General features: G+C 41.8%; 1 protein-coding gene across 38 annotated transcripts in view; it reads right to left on the bottom strand.

Annotated features, from left to right (window-relative positions):
• DST (dystonin) overlaps positions 1-19,104 on the bottom strand; it is a 297,166-nt gene that overhangs the window by 263,012 nt on the left and 15,050 nt on the right. For 30 of the 38 annotated variants that reach the window (XM_072036347.1, XM_038176486.2, XM_072036332.1 and 27 more), the window contains exons 3-4: positions 18,476-18,664; positions 1,350-1,557 (exon numbers count right to left, since the gene is read on the bottom strand). In XM_072036347.1, coding sequence (XP_071892448.1) covers positions 1,350-1,557; positions 18,476-18,664 — 397 coding nt within the window. Of the gene's footprint in view, positions 1-690; positions 849-1,349; positions 1,558-1,688; positions 1,893-18,475; positions 18,665-19,104 lie in introns of those variants that run through there. The other 8 variants (XM_038176496.2, XM_038176504.2, XM_038176497.2 and 5 more) reach the window with 5 other exon arrangements.

Below are 19,104 nucleotides of genomic sequence, written 5' to 3'. Positions count from 1 at the left end.
AACCCACGATCCTTCAAAATACATGCTTCAGATATAAAATTCAACCGATCTTTTCCCCAAATATCACAGAAGAACTCAGCACAGCAACCGTCAGCCCTGACATGCTGTGAAAACTATTTCTGGGACGCGGATCCAATCTGAACGGTAACCCCATACCTTTTTACTTTAATTAAAATCAGACCCGTAACACTTTTGAAAAAACGCTTTCAGATTCAGTGTTAGCGAATGTACTGCAAAACAGTCAGCCATCACGTCTCCTAAACCGCCTCCTCCATCCCAGTTAATTAAAAAAGCAATGCAATTTACATGTCTAATAGGATAGATTTAGTCGCACACATCGATGCTGTGACAAACGTTTCTATTTTCCCCGATTTTTTCCCTGCATTCAACGATAACAGAAACCACCTGAGGTGCCATATAAACCGAGATCCTCCTTCGCCCGGCTACCAACGCAAGGTGAAAGATAAGCTCCACAGATAAATGGCCACAGAGACGTAAAACACCGTCCGCGTTTCACTCGGGGGAAAAACCATCATCATCATCATCATCATCATCATCGCTGCGTCTCGAGGCGAGGAGTTGCACACGGGTCGCCCACCAGTCATGGTTTGCTGTGGGACCCGCAGGGCACCTGCCGGTGTCCGTGTGTCCGTGTCCGTGTGTCTGGGGGTGTCCGTGGGGCCGCCCTACCTTTGTATCTCTCCAAGACATCCTCGTAGGCTTGCAGGTACTCCTGCTCCTCGGCGTAGAAGTAGGCGCCGGGGGAGAGGTAGCCGGCCATGGCTGGGGGCTAGCGCGCACTGCCCGCTGCCCAGCTCGGCTCCAGACAGCGAGAAGGGAAAAAAAAAAATAGGGAAAAAAAAAAAAAAAAAAGAAGAAGAAGAAGAAGGGTGGGGGGGGACCGCTAGCGGCAGGAGGAGGAGGAGGAGGCCGAGGAAACGCCCATGCCCCCGCCCGGCCGCGGCGCTCGGGTTTCAGCAGGGGGCGGCCGGGCTGGGGCTGGGGCTGGGGCTGAGGCCGCCCCCTGCTGCTTCCCCCGGGGCCGCTCCTCGGTCCTGGCCCCGGCCCCTTCCCCTGCCGGCCCTCCCCGGCCCCCGAGTGCCCTCCCCGAGGCTCGGCGCCTCCTCCCCGCGGCCGCCGCCGCTCTCGCCATGCCCTGAGGGGGGACGCGCCCCGCCGCCAGGAAATGGCCGCCCCCGGGGCTGCCCGGGGGGCACGGGGGAGACGCGGAGAAGGGGGCTCGGGGCTCGCCCCACGCACCTGCGGGCAGCCCCCCCGTCCCTAAAAGCCGGGTAAAGAGCTTCGTCACCCCGCCTGGCTCCCCCCCCCCGAGCCCCGCCGCCCCTTACCGGCGATGCGCAGCACGGCTCTCTCGGCGGGGTCCAGCACGGAGCCGCCCTGGATCTTGCGCTTGGACCGCTCGTGTTTGGGCAGGTTCCAGGGCAGGGTGTCCCCCGGAGCCGGCGACACCGTGCCGGATTTGTGGCTCGAGTCCTCCTCGTCGGAGAAATCGGCGGACGACGACATGGAGCAGCGGTGGGACGCGGGGCCGGAGCTCTGCGCGGGGACAAGCACACACAGGGGGTGAGGGGACGCTGAGGGGGCAGCCCCCATGGTCCCCCCCTCGCCGGGGGGAAAGAGGGAAATGGCGATAATAATTACAAGGAGGGCAGGGGACCGCCGCTCACCATGGCTGGGAAGGCGGTGGGGTGATGGAGGGGTGCGCGGGAGGGGTGTGCCCCCACCCCAAAAAAATAAAAGCAGCCTCTAGGGGAAGCGCACTGGGGAGGGGGGATGCGGGAGCATCGTGGCTGCCCGGCGGTCCTCCGGCTTCCCCCACAATGAAGCCAGCAGCAGCAGCAGCAGCAGCAGCAGCAGAGACAACAACAACAAAAAAACCTCCCGGGCTGCCAATCGGCAGCGTCTGGCTCCCCCGGCAGGACGAGGCCGGGCTGCGCACCCCAACAGCTCCGCGGGCCCTCAGCGCCCCCCGGGTGCTGCCCGCAGGGGCACACGCCTCAAGGCACTCGTTTTTTTGCAGTTTTTACCCTCCTCCAACCCATCTAGACTCCTTTTTCTTTTTTTTTTTTTGGTACTGAAGGTGCTAGGATTTTAGGCTTCCCTTGTAGCGTAGCCCTCTTTTGGGGGGGGGCACCTTAAAATTACAGGGGAAATCGCGTTGTGACAGGATCTGGTAAAATTTGCTGCTGCCGTCTGGACAGATCCACTGCTGCTTTTCATGGGATGGACAAACAAACCTTTATACCTTTAAACCTACACTAGGGGTATTTCACGCTTATAAAAGCAGAAAAATTGCATAAGCCAGAGTAGCACTGTGGTGCATGACGTGCTGCACAGAAAACTGCCCGTGATATACTGGCAAATAATCTGCTGAATAAGGGGGTCTCCCTTCTCACTGGGTGCTCCTCCCTACGTCATTCATCTCCATACTAGTCCCTTTTTCTCTTTTTACAGTGCTTGATGGTAAAGTTCAGAGCGGATGGAGAGAGGGAAGGGATGCATAAAGACAACAACTAAATTTCTCCTTCTGTATGGTGACAGAGGGAGAGCACCAGGTAGCACAGATAAACAGGAACACGAGATGCCTGATCCCAGCCCTAACTATCTCTGCAATTAGTTTGAGTAGCCAGGAACATTCTGCTGCCAGTTTACCCAGGAAGGTAAAACTCTCCATCTAATCTCATAAATTGGGAGGGTCACAGGCCGGTGTCTTGCCGGCAGCCCGCTGCGGGGCAGGGAGGGCAGCTGGCTGTGCTGCTGGAGTAACGGGGCCTGCGATGTGCTTTGGCACAGATGAGGTTTCCTGGGGCCTGGCCATAGCTCCAGATTTTGCAATGAAAGAGAAAGTGTTCCCTTTAATCCCAGCGCTGAGCATCCTTCTCTTGGCTGCTCGGTAATCCTCAGTATTTTTGGGTCACACATGGAGATGGAGGCAGATTTTGCCCTGCAATGTCTTCAGGTTCTGCATTTCTACCATTTCACATGAAAACTTACAAAGAAACCAGACATGGTGTTGTGAGGGTGCTGCAGTGATACTTTGTTAGTATTTAGCTAGCAGCTGGACACATACAAGGACAAAGTAAAATAGCAATTGTTACTGAAGCTTCAGAGAAAGAAATCGCAACCCTATGTTTACCTTTAAAAGAACATGTTAATTTTTATCCAGCAAGTATCTCTTTTCTCAAAAGAAACCATAATAGCCATTCTTGTTTAAATAACCGATTTTAAAGCTCCTTCTACCCTTAGAAACCAAAAGCGCTGTCAAGGGACGGCTCTATACATACCACTGAATGTGCCACACCCTCTATTGAGAGGTCAATTTTAGGGAAAAGGAGACTGTTCTGGTCAGCTGTGCTGTGGTACTGGGAGATGAGCTCTGTGACAAGACCCAGCTCCCACATTTTTGAGAAATTAAACTCAGCGGGCAAAGGTAGAACAGTCCTTGGCACCTATGTGCATTCTAATTAGCTCTGCTCTTTTACATTGTTCCTCGTCCTTACTTCATGCACGCACTAACAAAACTAATGAACAAAACCCACTTCAGCTTACTAACTCTTCAGGAATCACGTTACCTCATTTTCTGAAAAAAAGGTAGGATTCTTGGAAAGAATTTTTTCATAATAGGGAGATCTGGCAAACTTGCATCTAAAAAGTCATGGTAATGCCAACTTTTAACTTAATTACAGCCTACATTTTTTACTCAGCATGAAGATACTTCTGAGTAATGCATACACAGAGCTATTGAACACCTGAGTATTTTTAAGAATTTGGACTTTGCTATTGCAAAGACGTTTGTAATGAAGTTGAACAACTGCTTAGCTTTGCTTGAGTAAATTAATAGCTTTGATAAGAAGTCTGTAATTATTCTCTTTTGCACAGCCACTGTTCAAAACATGCTTAACAGTCCTTCTGCTGGATTGTTTGTTTCCAGCAATCACATTTTCCATGCCATAGCAGTAAGACCCGAGTAAGCATTCCATGATTACAGCAACATGTTCACCAATTTAAAAAAATATATATCAGAAAATCTGTGATATCCTGAAAAGGGTTCCGGGCTGATTAGTATTGAACAAGAAAAAAATTGGTCATATTGTGTTAAAATCCAATTATGTAAGGCACTTCTGTTATTTTTCTTTAAAGCACATCACTGTATGCAAGTGAAAAACAACTGTTAGTAATACACGACACATCTTTTGGTCACGGGTGAAGTGTCTTTTATAACCACTAAAATATTGATCAGGCACATCCTTACTTAGCCTACCCTGAGACTTAACAAGGGTCAGGGCTTGACCCTGCTTAGCTGGAAGGCCCGTAGGGTCACTCTCCAGCTGCTATAGCTGCTTATTCTATGGCTCCGATTATGCATTCCTTCTGCTCATTAGACTAAAGATTGATCTGTAGCCTCTGTTTTTGGTCAGGGGGAACCAGTGAATTTGCATAATATTCATGCATCTAACAGCTTGTGCATTGAAGCCTGTTGGTCATACATAAGCAAATCTAAGATGAGTTTTGTCTGCATTATAAGTACAGGATTAAATTTAATGCATCGCCTCACCGTCAGGGCCACAGGGGGGTGCAAACTGCACGCAGAGTCCCTGCTGCTGTGTTTCAGGAGGCAGAGCGGCTGGGGCCAGCCGGCATTCAGGAGAGCAGCATTCATTGCTGCCAGTATCTCGGTTTTTCTCTGAAATCAGGTGACTTGCAGCAGCTGAGAGTCAGGCCTGCTACTGTGCTATAAAAGCAAGGCAGTTTCCAGTAATGGGGATGACTCCAAAGAAGCGTTAGTGTGCTTCTTGTAAAAGGGAGTTGGCGAAGCATCAAGCCGTGATTTTCCTTTGAGGAGGGAAAGAAGGATCGTTGTTGTAGGTAAGGCACTGCAGATGATCAAGTGGAAATCAGGTGGAAGATGGTGCAGCTGGAAAGCAGTGTACGCTAACACACAGCACCATGTACCCGAGGAGCCACACCTACGGGATCTGATACCCCCAGGAACGCCAGTGGGATTTGCACTGTCATTCCTCACAGGGGAAACAGCGGCAGAGATTTACTGTAGCAGTTTTTGAATTCTGTCAAGCAATCGAGCTGGCAAAAGCAGCTAAGAGGCTCATACCGAATCATATTGGAAATGTTCTCCATCTTTATGACGTTGGAGATTGCGCTGCCTGCTGAATTCTGATAAAGCAGTAGGAGTTATAGGTATGCTGTACTTTCCCATCTTATTTTTAAGAAGGATTTCCACTGCAGTGGGTCCTTTCACACTGTTTTTTTGGAAGCTGCTGGGAAGTAAGACTCAACATTGCCCTGTGCTTCTGACTGAGATTAAATTCTCAGTTCAGCTAAGAGTTATTTGTACATCACTCATACTGAACTATTCTCAGAATTCCAGGAATACAATCTCTTTTCCTTCATCATACTCATTGTGGACAATGAATAAACATAAACAGATATAAAGGAGCATGGTTTTGCTGCATGTGTTTCAACAAAATCCTTCCTAATTTAGAATAACTTAGATATCAGTTGAATATAACATGCTATTTTTGTCTTTTAACATCCCAGATTGAATGATATTAAAGTGGATCAACTTTTAAAGTGAAGTTACTTAGTAAATTTGAGACAAAATCTAGGGCAACTGCATGTTCCCATTAGTAAATCTTTACCAGTTTAGCCTGATTAGATGATAATGCCATGCACAATACAAAACATCCAATGTATGTAATCAGGCTAGGCGAGCCCCTTGGGAATGCGTGTTGTCAGAAATTACCAAAATTCAAAAGAGACACAGAAATGAAAGTCCAAACAAGGGCAATGTAAAAAGCAACGATGCTGACAGAGAAAGAAAGGAAGAGAGAAAGAAAAAGAAAATCCACCAGTGGGGACTCAGTTGTATTTAATACGTATTTTCTCTCTGGTTCTGTGCCAGTCATTTAAGAGGACATCCATGTTTGAAAGTGCCTACGCTACCAGGATATGCAAACATAACTAGTTTCTGGCTTTGTGTATAAAGTTATAAAGCAGAAAACTGGAGGGCAAATACTCTAAATATCAACCTCCAAAGCATCAAAGGTCTGATTCTCTGTTAAACTACCTTAGTGAACAGTTAAGTTTTTCATGAAGACAAATTATTGCTTTGTAGAGATAATTTACATTGTCTGTCTATCTTACAGGCAAGAGAAGACGGAAATAAGCATTCAGTGTTTATTCTATCACATGCAGAACATGTATTTTGAGCCTGTGATTGTATTTACAAAAGGAAATCCTGATAATTTCATAGGCTTTCAAAAGGAGATGGGTTCTTTTCGAGATGCTTGTAAGTCAATTTCTACCATTTCCCCACTTTGAAAAAAAAAAAAAACTTAAAGAGGTAAGAAGACAACAAATGTATTATTAAGGACATGAAATTCCACAGCACATAAAGGACTAGACCTACATATGTACTTGGATATTGCAACCCATTTTTCTAACTTCAAGCTACGTTTATTGGATAACCACCTAAAACTCAAGTGATACAAAACTGAGTTTTCTGGTCAGAACTAAGTAGTCAGAAAAATGTGGTCACCCGGGACAACACAGTCCCTCGTTCAAGAGTTCAAGACTTCTTGGCGCAGAAAGAGAAAGTGAAGAGTGCAGCGATCTGCATCAGAGCCATCAAGGCTCTCTGCGGAAAGAGGAAAGTGCTGGGTTACGATCCCTGCTCCCACGACTGCTTATGCAGTCTGCTATAAGTAATAATTGGATAAAATACTGAAGTAGTTGCTGGATGAGACATGTGCAGTGGAGGCAAAAGAAACCACAATGCAGCTTGTGTACTGTTTCTCTCTACTGCAGGGATACAATAGATACCAAGTACTTATTGGTCTGAAGTGATACTGTTCTCTGTAACTTAACAAAATAACAATAAATCAGTGAATATTGCCACAGAGAGCAGAGTTTCTGTTCCATTTACTTTACCTATTGGTGATCTCCTTCAGGAGCAACAAGTTGAGAGAGGCTCCACGTTTGCAATTCCCTGCTAACAGTGTGATGAGCTGCCACAGTAATCTCCACAGGTCTCAATTTCTACCACTGACAGTGGGGTAAGAGAAAAGTAAAGCAGAAACTTTTCTCTGAGGAAACTCTCTGGAGTTTATATGTTGCTGTGCAGGGGAAACCTGCTTGTTGCTTTTTTGTTTGCTTGTTTCTTTTCTTTTTCAAATTAATAGATTGAAAAGCAAGGCATACTTCACTCTGTATAAGTAAGAAGATCTGTACACAAGTGGAGCCAAATATGTTCAGCTGAAAGTAGCCACTTTGTGCCAAAGCCCAGTTCTCCTGAAGCGCTGTTTAGTAAAACCGTGCTAATGAAAGTGGATTCATTCTGAATGTAGCTTGAAAACGAATAATATCATCAGCAAGACAGCCTTGATGTACTCCATATTTAATCCATTCCCCTATTTCTCATCCACTTCTCTATTCAGTTTTTCAATATGAATTGCAGGATTTAATCTCAAAATAGTGTATGTACATTGTAGAATTAGATAGAGAGGTATTGAAGATTTTGCAAGATGGGAAAGAAATATTTAGAGCTCTGAGCATCTGGGAAGCATGTGGAATAGGTATTTCAGTAGAGTTTTATGCTAAAACCATCAGCAAGATGGAAGTGTTACTCCCATTAAAATTATCTTTTCAAAATCAATGCTTCCTAGATATTAATATGGGAAGTACCTACAATGTCACAACTTCACAGCCTCCGAATTCACAGTCTCATGTGAATTATTTTTGTGGAAGAAGTGCATATACCTTAGATGACTGCTGTACATAGCTGTTGCAAAAAAACTCTCATTTACTAAAAATAAACTTTGTATTAACTTTAAATTGTATCTATCTTGCATTCACTCAGATCCTCCTAGTCTGTCAGGCACAGAAGAGAATGAAGTGACAGATAAGCTTATGGTCTGAGGAGGGCACAGGTAATTTTATCTGCTTCCTAAGCCCACAGGACCAATCATGCAACAGACAAAGAGTCTGGAAGAAGAAATCGCCTAGCCTCAAATGCTTTTCTCAGCCTCCTATACTTCTCACTGTAGATTACATATAATGTTTTAGTAAAAAAAAAAAAAAACAAATTACCCCAACTGTAAAAGGTAGATCAGAGTATGAAAGCACTATGGACAGAAAAAAGGCAAATTAAATTTTTAAATAATTTTTGAATCTCTGATGGGCACAGGTTGTTTCAAGGGAAAAAAAAAAAAAAAAAAAAAAAAAGGAAGACTTAGAAGATTTTTTTTTTAAATGACGTAATGGAAATCTAAAATATTGGTATTGATATTCTGCTTTCAGTCATGAATGTTAACATTCCTGACTGACAGGTTACCCTCCTTTTAGGCTTAAACATTCATTTGTTCTTTTTAAGCTGTTGTAAAAGTTGCATAACAGCATTCAATCAATATTTAACCATTTGAAAATGTAAGTTCTTGTATTACACAACAGCAGTTAATACCGTTAATAATTATCAAATTGTTTTCTCTTGTAAAATCAATTTCAGTTGCCTCATCTTATGTTTGGTTGAAAACACTCCCTGCCCAAAGCTGGATTTTCCCCAAATTTTTCAAAGGCTGACTCAGAAGCCTGAGAGCAGGACTGATGAAAATATCCAGTAGGTTTTCTGAGGACTCTGGGCTTCAGAACAGATTTCAGTTCTCAATATTCTTCATGCTAGACACAGACCTTTTGTCCTCTTTCTTAAAGGCTTGTCTAAATTTGCCAGTGCTAAGTCTTTAAAATATAAATATCATCTGCTAGCCTTGGCATCAGGGAGTATAAAGTAAAGCTCTTGAAAGCTTGGGTTGAATCTCACTACTCTGACTAGAAAACTGCTCCAGAACTTACTGTTCCCTTGATTAGAAGTAATTTTCCTTTAGTTGCCACCTGAAATTCATACCTGGTCTTTAGTTTTTGTGACAACAGCATTCATTTCCTTAAATATGTTTTTTGCTTCGCTGATGCGTTCATAGCCTGCACTGTACCTCCTCTCAGCGTTTTTTGGTTTTGCTGAGCAAGCCAACTTCTTTTAATCTCTTATCTGCTTGTCCCTGTCATCTCATAGACCTTCTCTGCAACATTAAGCTTCACTATTCCTAGGGCTCAGGTGACTACCAGTGTGATTTTACCAGAACTTAAAAAATAAAAAGAGGGAAAAAAAAGTAAAGCAAGGCCAAATGTAACATTTAAATTTATCTATGTAGCTAAAATCTCTTCAGGTTGGCACTCACTAAACAAAGCCTCTGAGGACTCCTACAGCTGCCAGGCCAGTGCCCCACCATCACGGCCTGACCACCAAGCCAAGTCCGCCCTCGCAGCCCTTCCCTCCGATGTCAGGACACCTACCATCCTCGCTGAGGAGCTGAGCAGGATCCTTCCAGCCTGCAGATACGGAGGCAGCATTGATCTCTCCATCTAACAGCTGCCTGCTGAGGTTGCAGGCTGATGGCAGTGTGAGCAAGAAGCATGGAGAGCCAGGGAGGGCAGGCAGCAGACCTGCCAGGAGGGAGGCTGTTTCTTTTATGCTCCTGGTGATTTGGCCGGCCGTACTCAGCCAGCAAGAGGAAGAAGCCGTACGATCTGAGCGCAGGGAGGACAAACACCGGAACCAGCACACGGGAGGAAAGGGCTGGAGAAATACGCCGGGAGTGACAGGCTGAGGGACAAACACGGAGACTGGCTGACTCCAGAAATAAAGTCTGGGAGCTGGAGCTGAGGAGAAAAAGTGTTCAAGGGCAAACAGGCTGGATAAAGACTAGAGGAGAAACAGAGATGCGAGGCAACGGCTGGGGCCAGTAACCAGCAGTGCTGGAGAGAGAGACCAGGGAGAGCTAAGGATCTGATGTGCTGGCATGAAGCTGGTATTGCCTCAGCAAGAGGCTCTGAACGAGGTTCTCTGAGGAACGAGGAAGGTAGGACCTGAGGAGAGGCAAACAAGAGCCAAGGAAGCTAACGAGGAGCACATAGCCAGAGGCCACAGGGAAAAACAGAAATCAAAGAGCTGGCTGAACAAGTGCCTCTGAGCATCACGCTGACTGAGCAGGTGAGCCTGGGGATGTCACACGCAGAGGGTGTGACACAGAGGAGCGATTCGAGGGCTGACAAGGAGAGAGACAAGGGCTGAGGTTGGCAGAGGAGTAAGGACGGAGGAGCAAGACTGAGCAGGTGGGAGAAAGGAGCCAGTGGTGGGACAGAGGCAGGTCAGGAGCGGGCTGGAGGGACAGGGTAGAAAAATGGTAGCTTGGGAAGAATGAGCACAAAAAAAGCACGTTCCCCTAAGGGACCTGTAGGAAAACTGGGATTTCACCTAACTCAGCCACCTGAGGGCTCCTCTAGGAACATTACCTCCGTCCCTTTGGTACGGATTCACAAGGAGGAATACAAACATTGTCAGTCTCTGCCTGAGCTCCAAGAGCAGAAATTTCTGTGGTCTGGTTCAAATGTCAAAACCTGCTGATGAGCCACACAACAGAGCTTTATTTTTAAGTTTACTTTTTTTTTTTTTTTTCAACAGTAAGGAATTAGACACAAAGTTTATGTTAAAGTACTGTTTTTAAGGTCAAGCACTAAAATGTTACCACATTCCAGACTCAAGGTTCACCACACAAGCTTCATTCAGCCTTTTCTTTTTTTCCTATCATGGCACAGTCGTAATGATGTGGTCATATGCTATTGTGTCCACAGTCATTTGCTCCTATTTAGTACAAACAATGAGTAATATTCACTCCATAAACAGGTGTTCAATATTTTATCATCCTGATTTCAAAGGGCAGCCCCTAAACTTATTTCATACTATTCAAATAATATGAAAAAAAAAAAATTCTGTTTAAACCATTTTGTTGTGCTCATTACTACAGTAGTATCTCACTGCTCTGTAAGTATGAATGATCTTCCACATCACACAGGGCGCAAACTGAAAGCAAGAAGACAATTCTAGTACCTAGGTCAAATTGAGATACTAGGGGCCTCATTTTTAGGAGTTACTACAATTATGTATCAGCAACACGCAGACCACGGCACACGGGGAGTTCAGTGGTGAATGGCAGTTCGAGAAGTTTAGGAAACCCAACTACATGCTTTAAATCATGCCCTTAGAAAATGGAGGATAAAAAAAATGTTTTAAGCCAGTTGTTTGGTAAGTTCACAGTGACCTTGCGCCCATCCTTCACTCTTCAAGGCAGCACTCGCTGCTTTTTATAGAAATAAAAGATCCTTTCTCTTCTCGCAATCTCCTGTTTTATTCATTTACACACTCTACAACTTCTGCAGTAGAACTCCTACACATAAGAGTCATCCTAAGAGCACTTCCACCCTGCAATGGATACAGAGTACATCCTGTGAGAAAACAGTATGCCATCATACATTTAAAGTCTGTATGACAATGCAGATGCAAAGTCGACCGAAGTGAAGCTGCATGGGTAGCCTTAATTCCAGCATTTCCTAACGTTTGAATACTTGCCTTTGCCAAACTATTCTTTCAGCATAATACCCATGTGCAACGTTATATATAAATACTAATGGAAAAGGGAGTCCCTTGCTATATAAAGATGCAGTGTTTATGTGCCACAGTAGGATGTTATACAATAGAACTCTGAAGACTGGCTCCTGAGGCAGCGAAGGAAGAGGAAACATCTGCATTTAGCCTTCATAATTACTAGGCATCTGAGAGACAATTACTGGTCATTTTTAGTCGTGCAAACAACACCATCATAACAAAATCATAGCTGATTAATGATTTTTTTTTTTTAACCTGCCTCCTGCTACCGTACAAAATTTAGTATTTGTGATCATTTACATAAAACTCATTTTGGTACTACTAAGACCACTAGCATAGTTTAGCAGCTTGGGTTTACATTACCATCTTGCAAGGGAAGACATTGGGATTAAAAAAAAAAAAATCTGAACAGTTAAAAATTTAATTTCTCAGCGAGGCTACGCTGCATACACATAGTGTAATCTCACCATTGAACACCAAATCCCAGTTGCTATAAATCATGGCCAAAAAAAAGTATTAGATGTTTTTCAAGCAAAAATTTTACAGCTCTATTTCTTTGATACAACAGTTGAAGAATATTTTATCTATTTTATCTCATTCACTTCTAATTTAGTAGAAAGTTAACTTCAGCTCCAAGGACCAATTCTGAAAGCAATATAATGCAAAGCCAGGTTTATCATGAAGCTATTGCAATTTCAACAAAAATATAATCTGCATTTTAGAAAGGGCAAACCATCATACTGGTGAGTGATGTCTGATAGGTGTTAATCTGACTGTAAGCACCATATTCTATTTTTACATCAAAAGAACGTAATTGGCTATGCTGCTTTTTTCTTTTTTCCCCATCTCCTCCAAGACTGGCTATGCTGCTTTCATTTTAATACAATTGTAAAAAGGAGAACAGAACACAAAGTCACGTCCTACAACAAAGATTGCTTCATGCTGATGGTGCACTTTGACCCCCTTTCAACACCTCAGATCAAGCAGAGACTTGGTTTAAATTCTCATCCCATTTTCACTAAGTAAGAATTTGTCTTGGAAATGAAAATTGATACAGACAAAATGAAAATTGCATGGAACCAATTCAGCTATCAAGAAAAAAAACTGTCATAATACAGGACTTTGCCCACTAATGCAGGATGATTTGAAGCTGTGTGTAGAAAATTAATATAGATATGATGCTATTTTCAACCACAGAAGAATAAATTCAAGTAAATATACTCCAGACAAGCATGATCATGCCACCATAGTGGACAATTAATTCAAATGACCTTAACTTTCTGGGTAAGAGATAGCACTAGAGAGTCAATTCAGGTACTCTAAATGTGGAACTGCACAGTTACTGCTACCACTGCACTTATTTCCACACATTTTTACAAACATGCATCATCAATAATTATTGCACTACTGCAGGTAAATACTACTTTTGCACTATGTTTAGTAGATGTAGTAACTCATGCATTGAAGAAAATCACTAGAAAAGGAATAATCATTTCAAAACTCACGTCTAATTCGTAACACTTTACCATTGTGTTTTAACAAAAAATATTTTTTGATTTGTCAAGATAAAACCTTCCTGGCACACAGAAATCCATGGTAACATGCCTTTAAGAAATCCCTTCAAAACCCTAAAGTACCTAGGAACTGGGCAAAAGGAATGGAAGAAACAGGCAATTGCTATCATGCAACAGATGAGCTGCAGGGTGGAGATGGAAAAGCAGCCAAGAGGAAATCAGGAGCAAGCAACAAGAGAGGAGATCACAGAAACTAGCAGAACAGTGGGGAAATAAAGGCTTTGCACAGAAGTGTTTCAAGAGAAGAATTTATCAGTGTGGATATTTATTTGCAGTAAGAAAAGCAATAAAACGCAACAGTCCAAGAAACTAATGCAAACACTCTCTTGGTAGGCATGTATATGTTTGGAACAAGGAGAGGGACCTTTAAAGTCAACCTAATGCCCACTGAAGGCTTTTGATTGATTTCAGAGATGACTGGACTTAACATTTACAGTCATATGTGCAAAGATCCTATGCACTTAAAATAGGGGCCCAGAGGTATGTTTAAAGATGCTTAAGACGACCAGATGCTTAAGTCTTGTCAAAATCTTTCCCAATGTATCCCCCAATAAACCCTCTCAGGTGCTTCTCAAAATTAACATCAGTGTTCTTTAGGTCAATACCTAAAAGCAAAAAATAAATTTTTTAAAAAAAAAGCAAAAAATAGTCATTGCTTCATCTTCACACATTCCGTGCATTTCTTCATTGTGGCTCAATTTGTCACTCAAATTATCCTTAGAGAGGACATGTGTGTGTGCACTGTGTAACTCAGATTTGTCATACGTTCTGAGAACATTAATATAATGTTAATACAAATGCCGAAGGTGAAAGATGATATGATTATGCTCTGCCATATTTGCTTCTAAATGTGATTCACAAGAGACACAATCCAACACAAGCAGATGTCTGCAAAAGAAAGCCATGAATGTAATCTACAGATTAAATAGCTAATACTTGGAATTAGCAAATCTTGTGCAGGGTAATGAGTAATTTTTGTTTGATATCTGTGTAAGGTCATTCAAAATAACAAGTGAAGTACATCGTGATGTTGGAAAAACAGTAAATAACATCAGATTAAGAACAAGTGGAAGTTAGCAAAGTCAGATGGAAATTATTCAATGATACTTAAAAAAAACACCATGTGAAAAGCCCTTCAGAACAATTTTACCCACATGAAACATTTCATCTCAAGTAACCCAAGTGTCAACTAATACCGAGACTTCTATGAATGATTTTGTATCAGACATTTAAAAAAAAAAATCATGTTTTTCTTAGAAGATTTTAAAACTGTTATTTTTTTTTTCCTCATAAATTTGAAGCCTTAAACACATAAAAGCAAAGACCAGGATAGCTGAATAAGACTGGATACAACAGCTCACAGCTTCAGATACATTATAAACTGATTAACTTTGCTTTCAAGTTTGTATAATCAGACTTTTTACAGTGTAAGCTTCACTTCAGTCACGGGAGTCTCTGGAGCCACATGAGGCTGCTTACATCAGTAGACTTTTTATATGTGCATCTGAAAGTGGAGGCACCGGCTTATTTATGCCCCAGGCTCCGTAGTCTCGTCTGCCACTTGTAGCAATACTGTTATGACATATGCAAGTGCAAATTTTGGTACTACATCTCATCATCTTAAATAATCTGGGTGGCTGCATGAGTCAGGCAATTTAGAAGCCCTTCAAACTGTTTAACAATGAAGATGTCAAAAGACACTGCTTTGACAGCATCTCATTTCAGCTATGTGCTTAGAAACACAGGTGAGATTAGAACTGGCAGAAGTGTGTGTCTGACTGACCCCACAGCACAGAAGCCAGGTATCTTTAAACAAACTCAAGGTCATCTTTTGGTTCCAGGCCATCACAGCAAAAAAAAATAATTATTAACAATTTACAGAGTTTTACACTCTTGCTTCAGATTGGGTCACTATGTAAAATACAGATAATATTTGCAAAACATAATAAAACCTCACAATTTTAACAGTTTAAAATTTGCCCTGGAGAAGTATTGCTACACAGCGGCAAACTCATAACAGGATCTTTCTTGCACATCCTTCTGCACCTTCAGAAAATTTAGCTGCCACACAGAATCAGCTACCTGTATGTATGGCTCCTTTGACTTTCCTGAAGTCACGCTAATTGAAAGATCACAGTCCTGCTTCTCAAGAGTCCTCCACTGTGTTCAAAAATTCAAAGCACACATCAGTAATAGATATCTGTACTCTTCTTGGTGTGAAGTTGACAAAAAAGTGTCGCCTATACGGAATGTCAGCACAAATAACACAGCTACCAATGAGGAGAAGACCTACAGGGCATGAGATTTAACACCGTGTCATAAAAGAGGCAAGCTACACAACATTATGCTGATGTTGCACTGCAGTAAGATGAATGAAATGAACTTGAAAGGGCATGAACTCTGTTTTGTAAGGATCACTTTCAGGCCAAAATGTATTTAACAGCTTCATTAATGACCTGGAAAGTACAAAAAATAATACAAATTTCCGAAGAAACCGATGTTCTCTTTCTGCAAGCAGCCGCTCATGGAGATTTTCAAAGAGAAAATTGTATTCAGTGAGGATTACTCCCATACACAATTACACCTAGTTTAGTTCTGACACGATACTGGAAAGATCTCAGATCACTATGGAGGAAGTGAGAAATAATCCAGGCAAATTGAGATAATTATAGTCCTGGCTAGGAAACCGCAAAAACAAGATTTAGATACAATAATATCAAGTAAATACAAAACAGCCTGAAATGGCAGGAATACCTAGAATCTAAACATCCAACAAAAATTTTAAAGAAATATCTGAAAAATGTTTAAGTGTATATCGTAACACAGCAGTAAAACAGGCCAACATACTTTAAGGCTGATTAAGCAAAAATTTCCTGGACTAAAGAAACATCTTCCCATAAGGCTGTTTCATAATTGCTTTGGAAATACCCTTGTCTCTCTGCAAAACATAGGGATGAAAAAGCAGAATTAGACAAAAAGCAACACACATAATCAGAAAGATAAATACTTTTCTGAGGAGAAATTGTATCTTCTGATTAGCAGACATCATACATCATTTTTTCAAGCAATGACTAAGCAGGATATAGCCCTATCTGCCTACAAATAGTTCCATAGTGTAAACATCAAGGCAACAGATGATTTATTTAAAGTGGCTCAAGTGGGTAGAGCTAGGAATAACAGGAAAAAATAATGGGGAAAAAATATGCAGACTAACAAGAGCATTTTTGGCACTGAGTCACGTAAAATTGTGCAAAGGCAAGGGCCAAAAGTCTCATATTCGAAACGTCAAGACAAAGCTGAACGAAGCCATGCCGAACTGAGGGATGGGTGACACTGTGATTCTGAGAAACTTTGCAACGCTGCAGTGATCTGTCATGGCATGAACCTTACTCACACTGTCACCATGACGTTAATAATACATTGAGAATAACTTAAAACGTCCATAAGGAATGAAATCAGTAACTTATATTTTCTGGATCGTAATCTAATAAAGGTAATGATACATTATTTTTGTATGACGTGAGTTCATCAAGGCTTTAGAACAAAAGGCTAGCAGAAGAACTGCATAACACTGCGTAAGAGATGTACTGCAAAAGCAATTTCAAGATAGTGACATAATGCTGACAGCTCTGAAAGAAGTTTTCTCTAAGCCTAGGATTTATTATTGTTTCAGTGCTAGATCTTGTCAAACACAGCACAGACCCATGAATCAATATGAAAATGAAGTTACACAGTAACTTTGCAGGCTTTCTGTTCTTTATCTTTGCTGGTCCTGAAGTCTCTGATGTGTTTCTGATTTAGGGGAAAAGCAGGGCTTTGTTAGCCTCACTAAGCCACTCTTCAGAGCCTGTTCTGAAGCCTAAACAATTTCCACAGTTTTAGCTCTTTAATTCAGCACCACTTGTTGCTCTTTTTCCCCATGTTGGTAGTCAGCAGCCGTTGGAAATAACCTCAGCAGGTACAGGTGAGCCTACCTTCAACACAGGCCTACCATGGAAGAAAACTGAGAACAATCAAACAAAAAAGGGAATGCAAAAAACAGGGGTGGAGTGGAAAATAGTAGAGGAGATGGAAGAGAGGAAAGAAGAACAACAAAGGAAAGGATGATAAGCAAGTAATGAACAGACAAGAGCATGGTTAGAGGCTGGAGACCTAACAAGAACAACGGAGTCAGACAAAGCAGTCTGGAGAGCAAGGTCGGACGGGAGTGCAAGAACACAATAGAGAGGCAAAGAAAAATGTTTTAAGAAGAGAAGACAGATCAGGCAGATCAAATGGCACAACAGGAACGGCAGCAGAATAAAACAAGTAACGGAGAAGCAGAAGCATGAAAGAACAGAGGAAACTGGGGAGCAGCGAAGTGAAAGCAGAGAAACTGAGTGCATTGGCCAATGGGTAACAATTCTGGCTGGTGTCTCAAGCTCTGGCTTTCTTTTCTATGCAGAAGTTTCTTGCTCTCGCAGACAACATACTTACACCAGGGAATGCTCTTTTTCAAACCAACTTCAGACCATACTGATAATTCTTGGTGCTGAGTTAACAGAAATCCAGGAAGGTTCTGTTAGGCTGGCGCAACCTTGAGACAATCTTTATTATGGTATGCTCAATGGTTACCTTTTTAATAATACTGGCTTAATGTAGTAGGAGTAGTTCTTGAAGCAGTACTTGAAGTAGTTCAAGCCCCTTAACTTTGGTACAGATAGGTTAGTCAGCAAATGCATCAAAGCAGTGAACTCCCATTAAAAAGAGAAATGCATTATGTCTGCAGGAAGTAACTCTACATGCGTTCACATTAGGAACTGTACAAGTGTTTCAATGAATAGTCATGTTTCGTCACCAAAAGTAGGACGTCAATATTAAAAGAACTGTGTATATATAGATCTAACTGAAGAGCAAAGAGCAATTACAATTCAATTCAATTTTTGTTGAGCAGAAAGATTGTGAAGACTGTATAAAGCAGAAGAGACCTCAAGAATTGTACGCAGCAGTGAGATTTAATATAAATTGGGTTCAGTACATAGAATCTCTGATAAATCTGGGTGAGGAATTTCAATAACGTGTGCTATAAAAATCTGTTAAATAGTATCAGTGTAAAACTATCAAATGAAATATATGAATATTGACTATTGACTGAACATTAGATCAAAATCAAAGTTAAAAAAAAACTCTTCAAAATTTGATTTTTTAGAGTTATAAATCAATGTTAAATATAGCCTAACCCACTTACATCTAGATTCACTGAATATGAGAACTGAAAAGCTTTTTAAAAATGAGGAACAGCATATGGATGGCCCAAAAATCAGAATTATATTACATGCCCCTATAATATACATTCAGTGCTATTTATCCCTAAAGGTAGAATACTTACAGGTTTTCGAGTTGGGGTAACTTGAACAGAATGATAGAATTCCGGTTGTACTCGGCTGCTTTTCTTGATTTTCCTTTTTCTCACAGAGGTTTCCTGCTCGCTTAGGTGGTGAGCTTCCACTAGAGGCTGTGTTTCCTCAAGGCGAGGTGCTACACGCCTTCTGGCATGACGAGGACTTGATCTAAAGCCCTGTAACCAAACAATCAATTATCATGTTTGACATGGCCCAGAATGGAGCAGTGTAACAACAGAGAAATCACACAGGATCTTAACGATTACAAGAACTTGAGATACAAGGATGCTCATCTTAAATTAGTATAATGCCCATATATACTGCATGTAACAATAAAGAGATGGTGTCAAGTGCTGCAAAGGACACAATTTTTTTTATATTTCTCAGTTGTGTATATTATTGACACAGCTAGTAGCAGTAACTCCTGTGGCTTTTCTTTATAAGCCCACACTTTTAGTTAGTTGTAACTGAATAGCTATAATCTAAAATTTATAATTAAAATTTTCCAGGTTCATTCATTGCCTCAGGAGAAACTGTTTTAGGGAGTGTGAGCAGAAAATACCAATTTTCTTTTCTGAGAATTAAAGTGAAGAAAAATGGGTAGCTAGCAACACAA

This window comes from Anas platyrhynchos, chromosome 3 (genome assembly GCF_047663525.1).
Source record: "Anas platyrhynchos isolate ZD024472 breed Pekin duck chromosome 3, IASCAAS_PekinDuck_T2T, whole genome shotgun sequence".
Classification (NCBI taxonomy): domain Eukaryota; kingdom Metazoa; phylum Chordata; class Aves; order Anseriformes; family Anatidae; genus Anas; species Anas platyrhynchos.
The sequence above is the reverse complement of the archived record's forward strand: the minus strand, read 5'-3'. Positions and strand labels throughout refer to the sequence as shown.